At 37.8% G+C, this 14,318-nt stretch overlaps 1 protein-coding gene across 1 annotated transcript in view; it reads left to right on the top strand.

Annotated features, from left to right (window-relative positions):
• Positions 1 to 8,748: 8,748 nt before the first annotated feature.
• The window catches only part of LOC144049361 (transmembrane protein 132C), a 134,413-nt gene continuing 128,843 nt past the window's right edge, over positions 8,749 to 14,318 (top strand). Inside the window, exon 1 of the mRNA XM_077562228.1 lies at positions 8,749 to 9,535. Within this exon, the coding sequence (XP_077418354.1) occupies positions 9,490 to 9,535 (46 nt within the window). The 5' untranslated portion in view covers positions 8,749 to 9,489. The remainder of the gene's footprint in view (positions 9,536 to 14,318) is intronic.

Consider the following 14,318-nt stretch of genomic DNA (forward strand, 5'->3'; position numbering starts at 1 on the left):
TAAATGTTCAATTGCTTGTCTTTCCATATTGCATCCTTGAAAAAGACATACATAGCCTCTAGATGGCAGCAATGCTGTAAGGCCTACAGCTGAATGTTCTGTCTGAACTGGGGATATGAAAGAAAATAAGTACAGCAGCTGCATGCAGTGCACCTATATGTGATAAAACGTTTTCTGAAGTTCTCTGAGTTCTCAGTGGCATTCTGTTCCTCCGCGTTTTTTTTATTGTTTTTTTTAGAGGGCATTCTGTTTCTCCGCGCTTTTTTTTTTTTGGGAAGGGGGGGTGGGGGGGCATTTGTTTCTGAATTTGAATAAATTTAATAATGCAATTTAATGCAATAGATCACCTACGATTAGGACTAAGGCTTTGGAACCACAGGGTAACAGTTCCGGTCTGAGCACCCTCTACATGCTCCTTTCACTCTGACATTTGTATTTGCATCGGCATGTAAATTAAATTACCTCTTGAGGGATTTTGAAAAATAAATGCATTTAAATGAATAATCTGCATGCCGCCTATCCGAATCAGTTCCAGATATATATTTTTAAGCTTTTGTGAGCACGCCTGCCAAAGACATCCAGTGAAATATCAATCTCTTCTCCCTTCTTGGGTAAATCTGTATCTTTCCACTGATGTGGTCACAAGTAGCCTAACAGAAGGTTACACTGCACATCTTTAGTGGCTTTTCCACTATACGAACATTTTGAAGAACTTTTCAATTTACCGCGGGATGTTGAGTTGGCCCATTGTTATTGTATTTTTTTTTATTATATATATATATATATATATATATATATATATATATATATATATATATATATATATATATATATATTAAATTATTATTATTATTATTATTTTTTTTAAACCTCATTACCTATAGGTTCAGTCATTCCCCGAGGGCTTAAGTACCTCAGAGCCAGTAAGATCATTCTCAGCCAACCTGGAACTTTTGATAGGGCGGGCTGGGCTGACCAACGCTGATTGGTTGGTTGAACTTGCTGGGTGTTGTTTTCTCATCAGCTGCAGTCATTACATAAATCGCTGTACCGTTACCCGTGTGTGCTAGTTACTATAATAACTGGGCAGATGAGGAGGTGCAGGCTCTTTTGAGCATTAATTTTTTTTACCAATGAAGAAATGCAGTAGAATTTTGAATCAGTTACAAGAAACAAGAAGGTATAGTATCTTACAACAACAATAAACGCGGAAATGACCGTATCAACAGAAAAGCCAAAGCCAAATTTTAGTACTTAATTGTATTGTATAACACAGTAGCTGTGAGTATGCTTCACTTCAACGCATATTTATGCCACTGTTTCATTCACATTACACTGCTTATCATAATTTGATTTGTCTTAGTACTGTATCGGGCCATTGGAATCAAATATTATGGCAGTTTAGATATTATTTTCTTTTGTAGGATTAAACTCAATAATTAAATACATTATGTTGTTGATCTTTTGCCTACAAAGTAACTTCTGTATAAGCTTGACTGCAGAGGAGGACCACAATAAATGGACTCTTTATTAAATTAAAGCCTTTTCTATCAATACAAAAATAAAACATATATAAAAATTACTTGGTTGGAAAATCACAAATGGTTGGCAATAGCCTCTCGTGAAACAAGGCCATCACTTACCTGGTTAACCTTTCCTCTCCAGGGTGCAAGGAAGTGGGGCATCACTGTTATTTGTTCTTAGGTGATAGATATGACCCACTCCAACCTCTGATTATTTGGTTACCACAGGTAAAATGAGATTAGGGTTATTTTTGACCCAACTGTTTTTAGAGTGTGGGATACCCACAATGTTGAGATTTACAAAACCACAAAGTGTTCTGCCAATGCAAATATACGTCATTTGTCCTGAAAGGCACCTACAGTAGGAGACTTTAATTGTTGCAAACACAAAGTACTTTTAAGATGTGGTAACATGTATAGTAGCTCTTGAAAGAGTTGCACATTTGGGTGAAAGGTGGCTACAAAAGCAATGGTGAGGTGAAGATGGAGGCAGAGAAATTATAATAGAGCGGGATAACATTCTAGTTTGGTTCTATTCAGTGCTATGACCAGATTTTGAATCATCAGACCAGCAGGTCCAGGCCTAATATCCTTTTGTGTTGGGAGCATATTGCTGAGTGAAGATTGTGGCTGGAAATAATCAGCCCTTTTAAAGGTCAGTGGAAGTTAAGGACACAAAGTAGACCATGGCTGAAGCTGATAAGACATAAGTGTTTCTGGGAGGAAGACTTCACTGTCTCTCATGAGTTATTTTCTGTTGGGCAGTGAGAATAATTCAAAAGTAGAGTGCAGAGGGGAAAAATGGGCAGTTTATCATTCAAATGATTGGATGATGACCAATTCAGAACCCTGCCTCTCGCTTCAAGTTAGGTGGGATAGGCTTCAGCTCAAAGAGACCCAAATGAGGAAAATAGATGGCTACATTGGCTAGGATGCAGTTCATGTTTCACTAATTGTTTGTATACAGTAATCAATATAGTTTTGTGTGCATACCATAATGTGCTAACACTACATGAAACAGATATACAGTATGTTGTGGTCAGACTTTTCACATTCAAAACCATAATATATAAAATACATATATAAAAATATGTATTTAAAAAAAACATATATATAAAAATCTTATAGCCAGTAGACAACATTGGCATATTGTAAGAATATATAATGAAATGATTATGTTTTTTGTCTCATTGTAGAACTACTCACAAATAAAGCTACTCAGTTTGTGTGTGCCTTGACCTATGCCGTTGTATAAATAGCCATAGGTGGATCAACAGGTTAATTGTACCCTAATAGAACCTTCTGTAGCGGCATGGTTGTATAGCAAATTTTGCACATTTTGACATTCCCAAAACATGCATGTAGGTTATTTTAAGCTTCTAAATTGTCCTTAGGTGTAAAAGTGAACGTGAATGGTTATTTGTCTCTATGTGCCCTGCGATTGCCTGATAACCATTCCAGGGTATACGCCACATCTCGCCTGACATCTGCTGGAATAGGCTCCAGTACACTTGGAAGTTGCAACCGTAGTTAGGATAAGGGGAAGATTGTTTGATGTACTTTCTGCCATCTGGTGGAATAACACTTAATTGTTCTCCTTATTTATTACTCTACATCACTGGCATATGTACTATAACTGAACATACATTATTCGCAGTTAATAAATAATAATCATCGGCTTCTGCACCACACCCGATGATGAATTCTCAAGGCAAACAAATGGGGTTGGGAATCACTAAATTAGACAACTACTACTACTACTACTATTACTACTACTACTTACTCACTCTGGCCTGGGATCAAACCCGCAACCTCAGCGTTGCGAGACGGCCTCTCTATACTGAGCCACGCCATGTCTTTCTATCCAGCAGGTCAACAGATGCTTATTTTGGCTCTTGAGTTGAACACCAGTCACTGTGTAACGGTTCATTCACCTGACTTCTGTGCAGCCAGCATGGGGTCAATTACCATTCAGTGGCAGTATGGAGGTGAGAATGAAAGGTTCAAGGTTGTCCTTATGTGCCTTGTGATCAGTGTTGTTCAAATTACTTTTTAAAAGTAAAGCGTTATAGTTATAGTTGCTTCTCTAAAAAGTAACTAATTACTTTATGAGTTATTCAATTATCAAAGTAATTATGTTACATTACTTTACCATATATATATATATATATATATATATATATATATATATATATATATATATATATATTGTTGTTCTGTCTTACAGTAAGAGAAAAGACAACTCCCTCCAAACACTATGAAATGGAACAATAAAACGTGCATATTTATTTTTTATCAACTTGCCTTCAAAACAAAAGTTACTGCAATATGAAATGAATAAAATAATAATAATCAACTGAAAACATCGTCAACATTGACAAAGCAAACTATTTTCGGCTTCACAAAACTATTTAAAAAAAAAACTCACATCTGGCCATTTTAAATAAAATAAAAAAGATGGATGAACATAAGAAAGTACTTTCAACCTCAATAAGTACACTGAGATGCTTTTCAATAAGGCTGCTGCATTTGCCGAGGTTTTTAAGAGAAAAACCAAAAACCTGTCTTAAGACTTGCACAATATTCCAAATATATATATATGGTATAATGTTTCTCTCTATCTCTCTCTCTCTCTCTCTCTCTCTCTCTCTCTCTCTCTCTCTCTCTCTCTCTCTCTCTCTCCCCATCTCTCTCCCCATCTCTCTCCCCATCTCTCTCTCCCCATCTCTCTCTCCTCATCTCTCTCTCCTCATCTCTCTCTCTTTCTTTCTCTCTCTGTTCCCCTCTCCAAATTTCCTCTCCTCTCCATCTGTCCATTTCTTCCTTTCTAGCTTTCTGTTTCTGGCGTCCTTTATCCGCAGGAATTCGAAGTAGTGCTTGTATTTCCACAGTGAAAAACCTCCGCTCGCATGCACTTTCATGCGCACTTGCCATTGCAGCGTGTTGGTTAGCGTGTTACCGGAGTATGTGTGTGCGTAAAATGGGCTTCATCTTGCCGTATTTTAACCAATCAATAGCCTCTCCGGGACGTGCCGTGTTCACGTACAAGAACCATGTGGTCAAGGCTTGTATGAGAACACAGTCCACCACACGCTCTCACAAAACGCAGCGGATACTTTTGTACTTTTCACTTCGATCACGTAACACAAGTAACTTGGGTAACGCTCGTACAATAATTATAGGGCTGTTATAGAATGTAAAGCGTTAGGTTAGAAGTTACAGAAAAAAAGTAGTTTCGTTATGTAACGTAACGGATGGAAAGGCGTTAGTTCCAACACTGCTCGTGATTGACTGGCAACAAGTCCAGGATGTAGACTGCCTTTTACCCTAAGTCAGCTGGGATTGGCCCCAATGTCGTATGACCCTTAACAAGATTCGTGGTACAGAAAATGGACGGATGGATGGAGTTAAATGCCAATTTGCATGTAAATGATTAATAATTTTGTCGCTGAAAAAGTGCCCTTTCAGATTAAATCAGTCTCATGAATTGATGTTTTATAATGATGTTCACAATCGCTGGTATAAATAAATGTCCAATCTTATATACAGACATAATGGTAGATGCCATCGTTATTGTTTGATGCTTCTTGCAGAAAGATGGCAGCAAATGGAAGGATAGACGATTCTGAGTTGTGACACACTGCACTGTAGGCCAGAGGAAGGTCACTCGCTTTCTTCCTTCTGGGCATCAGGCTTGAAAATGAAGTGACAGACCAGGGAGGCTGATAAGTAAATACAGTTTTAATGGCCTACGAATGGCTGGTGGAGATCTACACTGGCCTGGAGGTGGGCAAGGCACAGAGGGCGACAGGGTATTCCGCAGAAGCTATTATTAATGCTATCATAGATCAGATAGACCAAGAGAGGAGAATAAATGGTTGTGATGAATCTGGGCCTTCTGTCCCCCACTGACATGAGGAAAAGCTATTGCGGCTGGTTAAGGTCATGGATGAAGGATACCACCCCAAAAGACTTATGGAATGATTCATTAGACTGAATACAAAGAACAGGAGGAGTGTATGGCCCGGGGAGTTACTGAAGGTCATCGGGTGAGAAACATAGCAACTACAAAAAGGCATCTTCGATTAACCCCATGCAGTAATTTTTTCTGTCTGTTCATTCATCCAAATTTACGGCTATATGTCAAGGTAGGAAGTTGAAATCTGTACTAGTTGACTTGAGGTGAAAGGTACCCTACAGCCCTCATTATCCACCGCTAACTCAGAAAGTGAATACAGCATTATTGAGTTGGAACTGATTCCACTTCAGCTGCACTAAAGTCAGCAATGTGAACTACAATACACTCAGGCACTGTTCAGGATTACTATTACTACTACTACTATTACTATTGAGAGCTTCTCAGTGCACAGTTCACTTGAAGTCTGTCAACTTGCTTAATTATCACTAACACCCTTTTGGGGTATAGACCATGGACAAGGGACCTTCTGAGTACTCGATCACAAGCCTTCTTCGTTCGTGACCACATGCATCACACTTTCTTGAAGGTGGATCCCTTTGTCAAGGATTATTGGGCCAACCCATCTTTTGTCTCCCTTGGAGATTCCAGGTAAGGAAGGGCTTGTCTCGTGATAGATGCTTGATTTTGAAGAAGGTTTTATCCAAAGCTAAATGTCGATGATTCTTCTTAAACAATGGTTAATGGAGATTTATATATATATATTTTTTATTTCAGCCATTGTTGTTCTCCATGTCAAGGCTCCTTAAAACCGAACTGTTTTTATGTGGGAGTTAAAGATTCTTAAACTCTTATAGTTGCCTGGTTTTGTTTTTGCTCAAAATATTTTTTTTATTTGGAGGAATACAAAACTTATCCATCCTTACCTTGACATCTGCAACCATCTCCTCCTGGTTGTCAATGATGTTGCCCAAGTATGTAAAGGCAAAGGACTCCACCATCGAGTGTGATTGATTCAACACAACTTATATTTATCCTTATAGTCTTGGCTTTTCCCTGATGGGTGGTATAAGGCCTACTTGAGTTGAAATATCTCCCACTGTTTTTTTTTTTTTTAAAGCCTGCAAACTAGTGATTATTCTGGATTCCAACCAGTCATTCCCATCCCCCATTAAATCCATCATCAAGTAAATCTTCATCACCTTAAAAACATTTTATGACTATGCCTATCACTAACTGATCACTTCTCATCTAGACTACTGCAACGGAGTCCTGTACTGGTGCCTATAGCAAGATCTTGGAGAGGCTCCAGTATGTCTAGAACTCCACTGCTAGAGTTATCGCCCGCTCAAAGCCCTGGCAGCTCATCACCTCCACCCTCATACACATTCACTAGTCTTCAAAGTTCTTCTAATGACCTATAAATCCCTCCACACCTTGGCTTGGCTCCACCGTATCAACCTCCTCTATTCCGACAGCCCTTCACTGATGCTGTGCTCATCTGATGCTGGCCTGCTGTCCATCCCAAGTACCAAATTGTAATGTAGAGGTTTGGTGACAAGCTCATTCAATAACATGTAAACACATACACATGTCATTTTTTGATATGAAATTCACAAAAATGCTCTTGCACAAAAATAAGACTTCCCAGGTAAGGATGTAAAGGTATTTTGTGCATTCTTACATGTGTGACATTTCATTGTTTGGGTTGATGTCCACGGCATGATAGCTTCTAAGACATCACAGACTAGAGACCTTTTTCCGGACATCAAAGTCTTCAGTGAAATCTTCCGATCTAAATGCCAGAAACAATGTACTCGATGTCATACTTTCATGTTGCTCTTCCCAAAGACTTTGCGTGGGTCCTTCTTGGACAGGGGACGGATGATGTGCTTGTTTTTACAGCAGCCAACACCTCGGTAATTTGGCCTGCAGAATGTAATTTCCATATGGACAGACTGAAGGAGTTCAGACATTTTTAATGACTTGCAGGCTAAAGATGTAACCTAAGACACTAAGGCACTGTATGTTGCTCTATTTGCTTTCCAGCTGTTCAATGGACCTCAGCATGGCCAGGGTTTCATGGGATTTATTGGGGTGTCAGATTGTACTCCTTTTGGATGACTATATCGGCCCACCAGCTCACCACTAAAATGAGCAAGAAGACTGCTCTCCGTCAACACTTTTTGCAACCCCCACTTCTAATGCATTTTGCAGAAAGCTTCCAGCATCAAATTGCACATTTCTTGGCAGAAGCAAATGCCTGATTTTTCCTGAAACTAATTGAATGATTTGTTAAAAGTAAGGTCAGAAGTACAGGCACAAGAGTCTGATCTCATCTGGTTGTAATTTATATAATTAAAAAAAGGGGGGAAAGTAGTAATCCATCCATCCATCCATCCATCTTCTATACCATTTATGTAAAGTTCATTTATGATTTACCAAATCCTCATTATGGTATATGTGCAATTTTGCTGAATGGATTACTAGAGATATAAATAATCTGTATGTTGCACCCATTTTGTAATATTCTCAATCTTAAATGATCAGTAGTCTTCTGAGCAGTCTCACATGAGAAACCAATAAAATAGATTCAGTGATTGAGGGAAAAAAAAGGCTGTTGGTGTATCATCTAATCTGATATTTCTGTAATGAATGCTTTTGTCATCATGTATTATCATTTAAATTAGAAGATTATAGTATTAAACCAAAATGTACTTTTTCATTTTATTTATTTATTTAATTGTCTAGGAGAAACCAATTAATTATGGTGTCCATTCCTGCCATGATGATTCCAACAAAAGTACATGTGGGGATTTTTATAACATCATGCACCACGGTCACTAATTTGTCATTTTCATCAGATTACAAATTTACTACAATTATTGGTAAATTTACAAAACTTAATAATGAGTTTTCAAATAAACAACCGTGTATTCAAATGAATGCAGTGACTTTTGCTCTGCCACAGAGGTCTAATTTTCATCTTCATCACCTCTTTGGAACGATAACCACGACGTTGTCATCCATAACGCCTCGATTGTCAGTTGAGCATTGACATCACAAGGGGTCGCTAGTACCCTCCAAAGAAGTGCACGTACATGCACTTGGCGGGACAAGTTTGCCATCTCCTCTGAAAAGAGTCAGAGTCATCTGACCATATTGCAAATGAACAAAATGATGAAATTATTACAGAGGACATTTCTGCGTCCAATATTGTTTTGAATTCAATGAGATGCTCAAGTACGCCATTGTTCTATTGAAGACTCGACGTTTGCGCGCGTGTGTTTGTTTTGTGGAGAGCTCGCCCCCACGATGTGTGTCAGTACAAGTTACCGCTATTGGCTTCCTTCTTTCTCTTTTTCCGACGCGTTTTGGTGGCTGGAGCCAATAACCTGCCGACACACGCACGCTGCACACACACTCGACGTTGTAGTGAAGTCGGACTTTAGAATATTTGAGGCACCTGATGCAAAAGTGGGTTGGAAGCTGCATTATTCGTTTTTGCGTCGTATACAGCGGGAGCAGCTGGAGTTCTCATCCGGACTTGATGAAAGCTTTCATGGAAGCGTATTATGCATGGGGTTTGGACTTGAACTGTTCTTTTTTTTTTTTTTTTGGTGTACCATCTTTACGACAACCAGGACGCTTCCACTACGCAAAATAAGGAGTGATGCTTTGATGTGACGACCATTCAACACATTTCTTACCTTTTGCTTCTTCGGGACACGTTACCACCGGGATCTTAGACACAAAGACATTTAATCATTTTTATTTTCCAAAAATGATGCAAAGAGGCACCAAAATGCGTGCAAGTTCCTTCTCTTCATATTCAAGTCAAAGAGGACGACAAACAACCCAACAAGGCACATTTTATAATGGTTTATTTTAGAATTGTTTTGTTTAGCATTTGTGTCTAACTGTAACACGTTGCATCGTCTTCTCTTTATTCTTTTTAAAGAAGGATGCAGCGATTACACTTTCCCCTTTTGAATTAAGACATTTTGCCGTGATTTTATTTTGGGGTGAGTTCCCCTCACATCACTCAACATGTTGCATATCCTTGTGCCGCTGTCCGTGGTGTTACTTTTGAGAGGTAAGAACATTGTCAACCCCCACATTTCAACATTTTCAACATATGACTTCTAAAATTTGCCAAAGAAACAAGGTTGAATGGTAATTGTGATTGTAAAATGTTAATCCTTGCAGTTAAAAGCTCAGTATGCAGTGCAACATCCTAGATTTGCACCTGTCTGCATGCCCCCAAGAAGCTCAGTAGCTATTGAACACAACATTCGTCTCATGAATATTTCAATTTGTTCTGATGTTTACACAAGTTTAGGCGTTAGTGCATCTGAAATGATTTCTGAATTCCACATATTGTCTTGGAAAAGTTTACAGAGACTTCCAGAGTTAGAGACCTTCAACTTAAATCACTGAATGGGGGAAAGAAAGAAAAAGAATATTAATGTTGGGTTTTGTCCCAGTGCGGTTCTTGCTGACTATGCAAATTTCTGTTTCATGACCATGAATCAATCACATGGCGCCCCTTAAGGGAGAGCAGTTTTAGACAGACTAAAACCAGAAGCAGACATAAGAGCAAATTAAGTCCTGTCATCTCCTAAAGAATTAATTGGAACAAATGCTTTGTTCAATGTTGTGACTATTTTTACATGTTAACACGTGGCACAGTTGTTTGCAGCAAGATCCCAACTGTTCCTAACCGAATGAACCCTCACATGTGCAAAAACACTTATTTAACTTTGCAGCCAAAACAAAGTTCTTACTTTCAACTTTAGATCTGGTCAGTGCTAAATGATCTAACTGCATCTGACATGTCATCTGTCTGCATCCACCTTGAGAATGCTTCTGTCTTCACAGTTGAAGACTCTGATTTGACAGCTCTAGTATGATGGGGGCTGACTCAGTGTTTATTAATGACTCTTGCCATAGTTCAAGGCCTTCTCAGTAACCACGCAGTATGATCCTAATTGACATGGTGGGCCATAAAGCTGCAGGACAACGCTTCTCACTAGATAGTGATGAAAATTGATAACATTGTCCCAGGAGATAGAGCATCAAATCCACATGAGAGAAAAAAAATGTCTGCAGAGCAACAAGCAGCAATTAGGAAGGGCAGTTGTCTGGTATTGTAATTCAACTTTGTTTGTTTTGAAAAACAGCACGACGAATGAGAAAACATTGCCCAGTAAAATGATGATCGAACTTGTGTATTCTCAAAAACATTGGTAGATTAAAAAAAGAAAGCGTTCATCTCTTTTATTTAATAGAAGAATGGTTGAGCGAGTTCCTCAACGGAATATCTAATCTTGTGTCACTTCGTCTTATCCATAAGCTTAACAAGATCCAGAAAGGGATCAAGGAAGGATATCCGTCATTCGACATCTCTAAGCACTTGGTGCACATCCCATGCTGTCGGCCCTCGCGCATCTGGATATGGCTTATGATTTAGGATTTTTCAGAAGACACCAGCAGTTTATGTAGCCGCAGGGACTCTCTCCATGGAAGGTTTTTTAATTTTTTTTTTTTTAAATCCGTAGCCCTTGTACGTTAAAGCCACCTCCTGTCCGGCCCTGTACGGTACTTATTCGATGGAACAACCTCAGCTTCAGTTGAGAAAACAAGACATTATGACAGATAATGACATAAAATTCTGTTGCTGTTGTTGTCAGCTAGCTGTTGCACAGTTTAACGCATTGATAATGGAGGACAGTCATACAGTATGCACAATCGAGTTTTCCTCTGATATCAATGGACTGGTCATCTTTCATACATACAGTCCCCTCTAAAAGATGACGATAGATGAAAATATCATTTACTTTTGTCTCATATTCATCTTTTGATCTGAAACCCAAATGCCTTCAATATACAACAAAAACAAAAGGGATTGACCTTGCCGTTCCAATACTTTTGGAGGGGATGCATTTCTATCAGGTGTATATTTAGCATCTCTCCAGCAACCAGTCTAGCCTCCTCATTCCTTAGTCCGTAAGAGTCTGTTGTTTTTGTAAACATGGACAAAAACAAATACACTCACTTATGTCTCAAATCTTCCATTGCCCGAACCAGGTCTTTATGGGTAAGCCACCGCCACCCCTACAGGCTCTCACAATTGCTTCACGATTAAATGTCAATCTGCTCGCTTTGCCTTAACGATTTTGTGAAACACATTGAGTAGGTGGACACTTAGCTGAATCTCTTGTACTGTCATTATCCTTAAAGTGGGAGTGGGAAGCCTGCATTGTTGCTTTCCATTCACTGAGTCCAATGAGAAATTTCCCCCTTCCTTAAATTCACGTCATCATTATAAAATTCCATACTATTTCCACTAAATCCATTTGCCCTATGGTAATTGGGTCGTTATTAGAGCCATGAACTCAATGAATGAATTAATCATTCGGGAGAGGAAATCAGGGAAATCACTGTGTGTGTTATGGTTATTAATGTGTCTTTTGTGGTTTTTAGAGAGGAATGAGGCTCCTTGAAATAATTAAACATGCTGATGCAGTGTTGCGTGCACTCTCATCAGTGACTAGTTTGTCTTGGAGAGGTTGTCCCGATAAATCTTTTCATGAGTTCACAGCCAGCCAGATCCAACGGCATGGGAAAAGAAAAGGCAGTACAAAGGCTGGGCTTAAAAACAGCTTGCTAGAACATTGCACTTCAAAGCAGACAAATAGTTTATTGAAATTTTGATTGAAGGTGACATTTGCTTTTACTGCCCAACTATTCTTGCATTACCAGGATGCCACGTCCTGCTATACATGCACATGTGAACATGTTTGCTATTAGTACATTGCACTCTACCGTGTTGCATTTATTTTCCTGATTTAATTAAGAAGCAAATTAAATTACTTTTTTTTTTGATGGTGTGGTACTCAACCTACAGTATGTACCCCATGGTGTGAATGCTAGCCTGAACCAAGTTAATTGAATCTTAACTGATTTAACTCATTCACTGCCATTGACGGCTTTAGACGTAAAAAATTCATTTGAACTATTTCTATTAGTTTCAATTTTTTTTGAAGTCATGCAATTAATTACAATAAAAAATTGTAATCGTCTGACGCCCCTATTTTTTAATAATCTTTTCTCTTTTTATTAAATTAGTGGCATAAGGCGATTATTTTTTTAAAATTGTAATTAATCACATGACTTCACTAGTTAACTCAAAATTAATCACAAATTTAATATCTGTTCTAAATGTACAATACATTTTTTCCTAGGTTTTCATACTCTTAACAAAAAAAGTGAAACTAATAGAAATACAGTAGTTCAAATTAATTTTTGACGTCTATAGCCGTCAATGACAGTGAATGAGTTAATTGAAGGCAGAAATGCCTGTTCTAAATTTACAAATCTGAAAAGGGGAGTATTTCCTCAAATCAAGTTGCATTACTTTAAAAAGTGTTTAATTGGCAAAAAGGCTATATTAATTCTAATTTTCATTTGTCTGAACATTAAGTTTTTTTTTTCTATTAGTTTCACTTTTTTTGTTAAGAGTATGAAAACCTAGGAAAAAATGTATTGTACATTTAGAACAGATATAAAATTAGTGATTCATTTTGAGTTAACTAGTGAAGTCATGTGATTAATTACAATTTAAAAAATAATCGCCTTATGCCACTAATTTAATAAAAAGAGAAAAGATTATTAAAAATTAGGGGCATCACACGATTAAATTTTTTAATTGTAATTAATAACATGACTTCAAAAAAAATTGAAACTAATAGAAATAGTTCAAATGAATGTTTTGAAGTCATGCAATTAATTACAATTAAAAAATGTAATCGTGTGATGCCCCTAATTTTTAATAATCTTTTCTCTTTTTATTAAATTAGTGGCATAAGGCGATTATTTTTTTTAAATTGTAATTAATCACATGACTTCACTAGTTAGTTTTGCTTTCTTCTATATTGTTTTTGGTTTTCTTGTTTACTGCATGTGCCTTTGGTAATATAATTTCTTCACAGTGTTAAATTATGATGCAGTGGATTCTGCAAATTATATCTGCATGCTTTTACTGTCATATTGTATCTAATTTCCATACAGTCATTTTTTTTAAGCGGACATCTTTATTCTACCGAGCTGTAGAGCCAACCAAATAAAACAAATCAAACACGATACCGAAGATCAAGTATTAGTTATTTTCAACAAAAGTAAATTGTACACAAACAAAATAGCAGATATAACTGGTGTGATGCAGTATGTACAGTTTTATATACTATTACCACTATACTATAACTATAACCACAATAAGCATTGTTGATTCTTGCCTAAAGTCAGCTGGCATGGGCCCCAAGTCACCCACAGCCTTAATGAGGTAAGGGGTGTCACAAATGGGTGGCTGCATGTTTTTATATCAAGCAAGGTATGATAATGTGGCTTAGATTGGCTTTAAAAAAAAAACTTGATTGATTTTCTAGTCCTTTTTGATTTTCTAGTCTTGATTTTGGTGATCACAGACATCTGGCAGTGCAGAACTCATGGATGTGTGCAGAGCTGTCGCAGTCTATCAGAGGTATTAGAGGCTAATGCATTAGAGCCAATGAAGTGACAGGTACACACTGTCAAGGCCCATTGACTTCTTTGCGGTGGGGCTGATTGATTGTCGAGAGCATGTTGAAATGGTAGTTGTGCTTTTCTTTGTTATTCAACGTGGTGTGCTCATGCAGCAGCATCTCGGAATCTTAATAATGCAACACATCCTATTGTTTACCATTTGTATTTTTGAAGTGTCTAAATAATGCACTTTTTTATATGCTGAAAATATTTCCCTTTGTTTAACGAGGAACTGTTTCTCATTTGAAATACCGACCTAGAGGCGGGTTTCTCAGAAAACATGGTCTGCTGAGGCT

This window comes from Vanacampus margaritifer, chromosome 3 (genome assembly GCF_051991255.1).
Source record: "Vanacampus margaritifer isolate UIUO_Vmar chromosome 3, RoL_Vmar_1.0, whole genome shotgun sequence".
NCBI classification, from domain to species: domain Eukaryota; kingdom Metazoa; phylum Chordata; class Actinopteri; order Syngnathiformes; family Syngnathidae; genus Vanacampus; species Vanacampus margaritifer.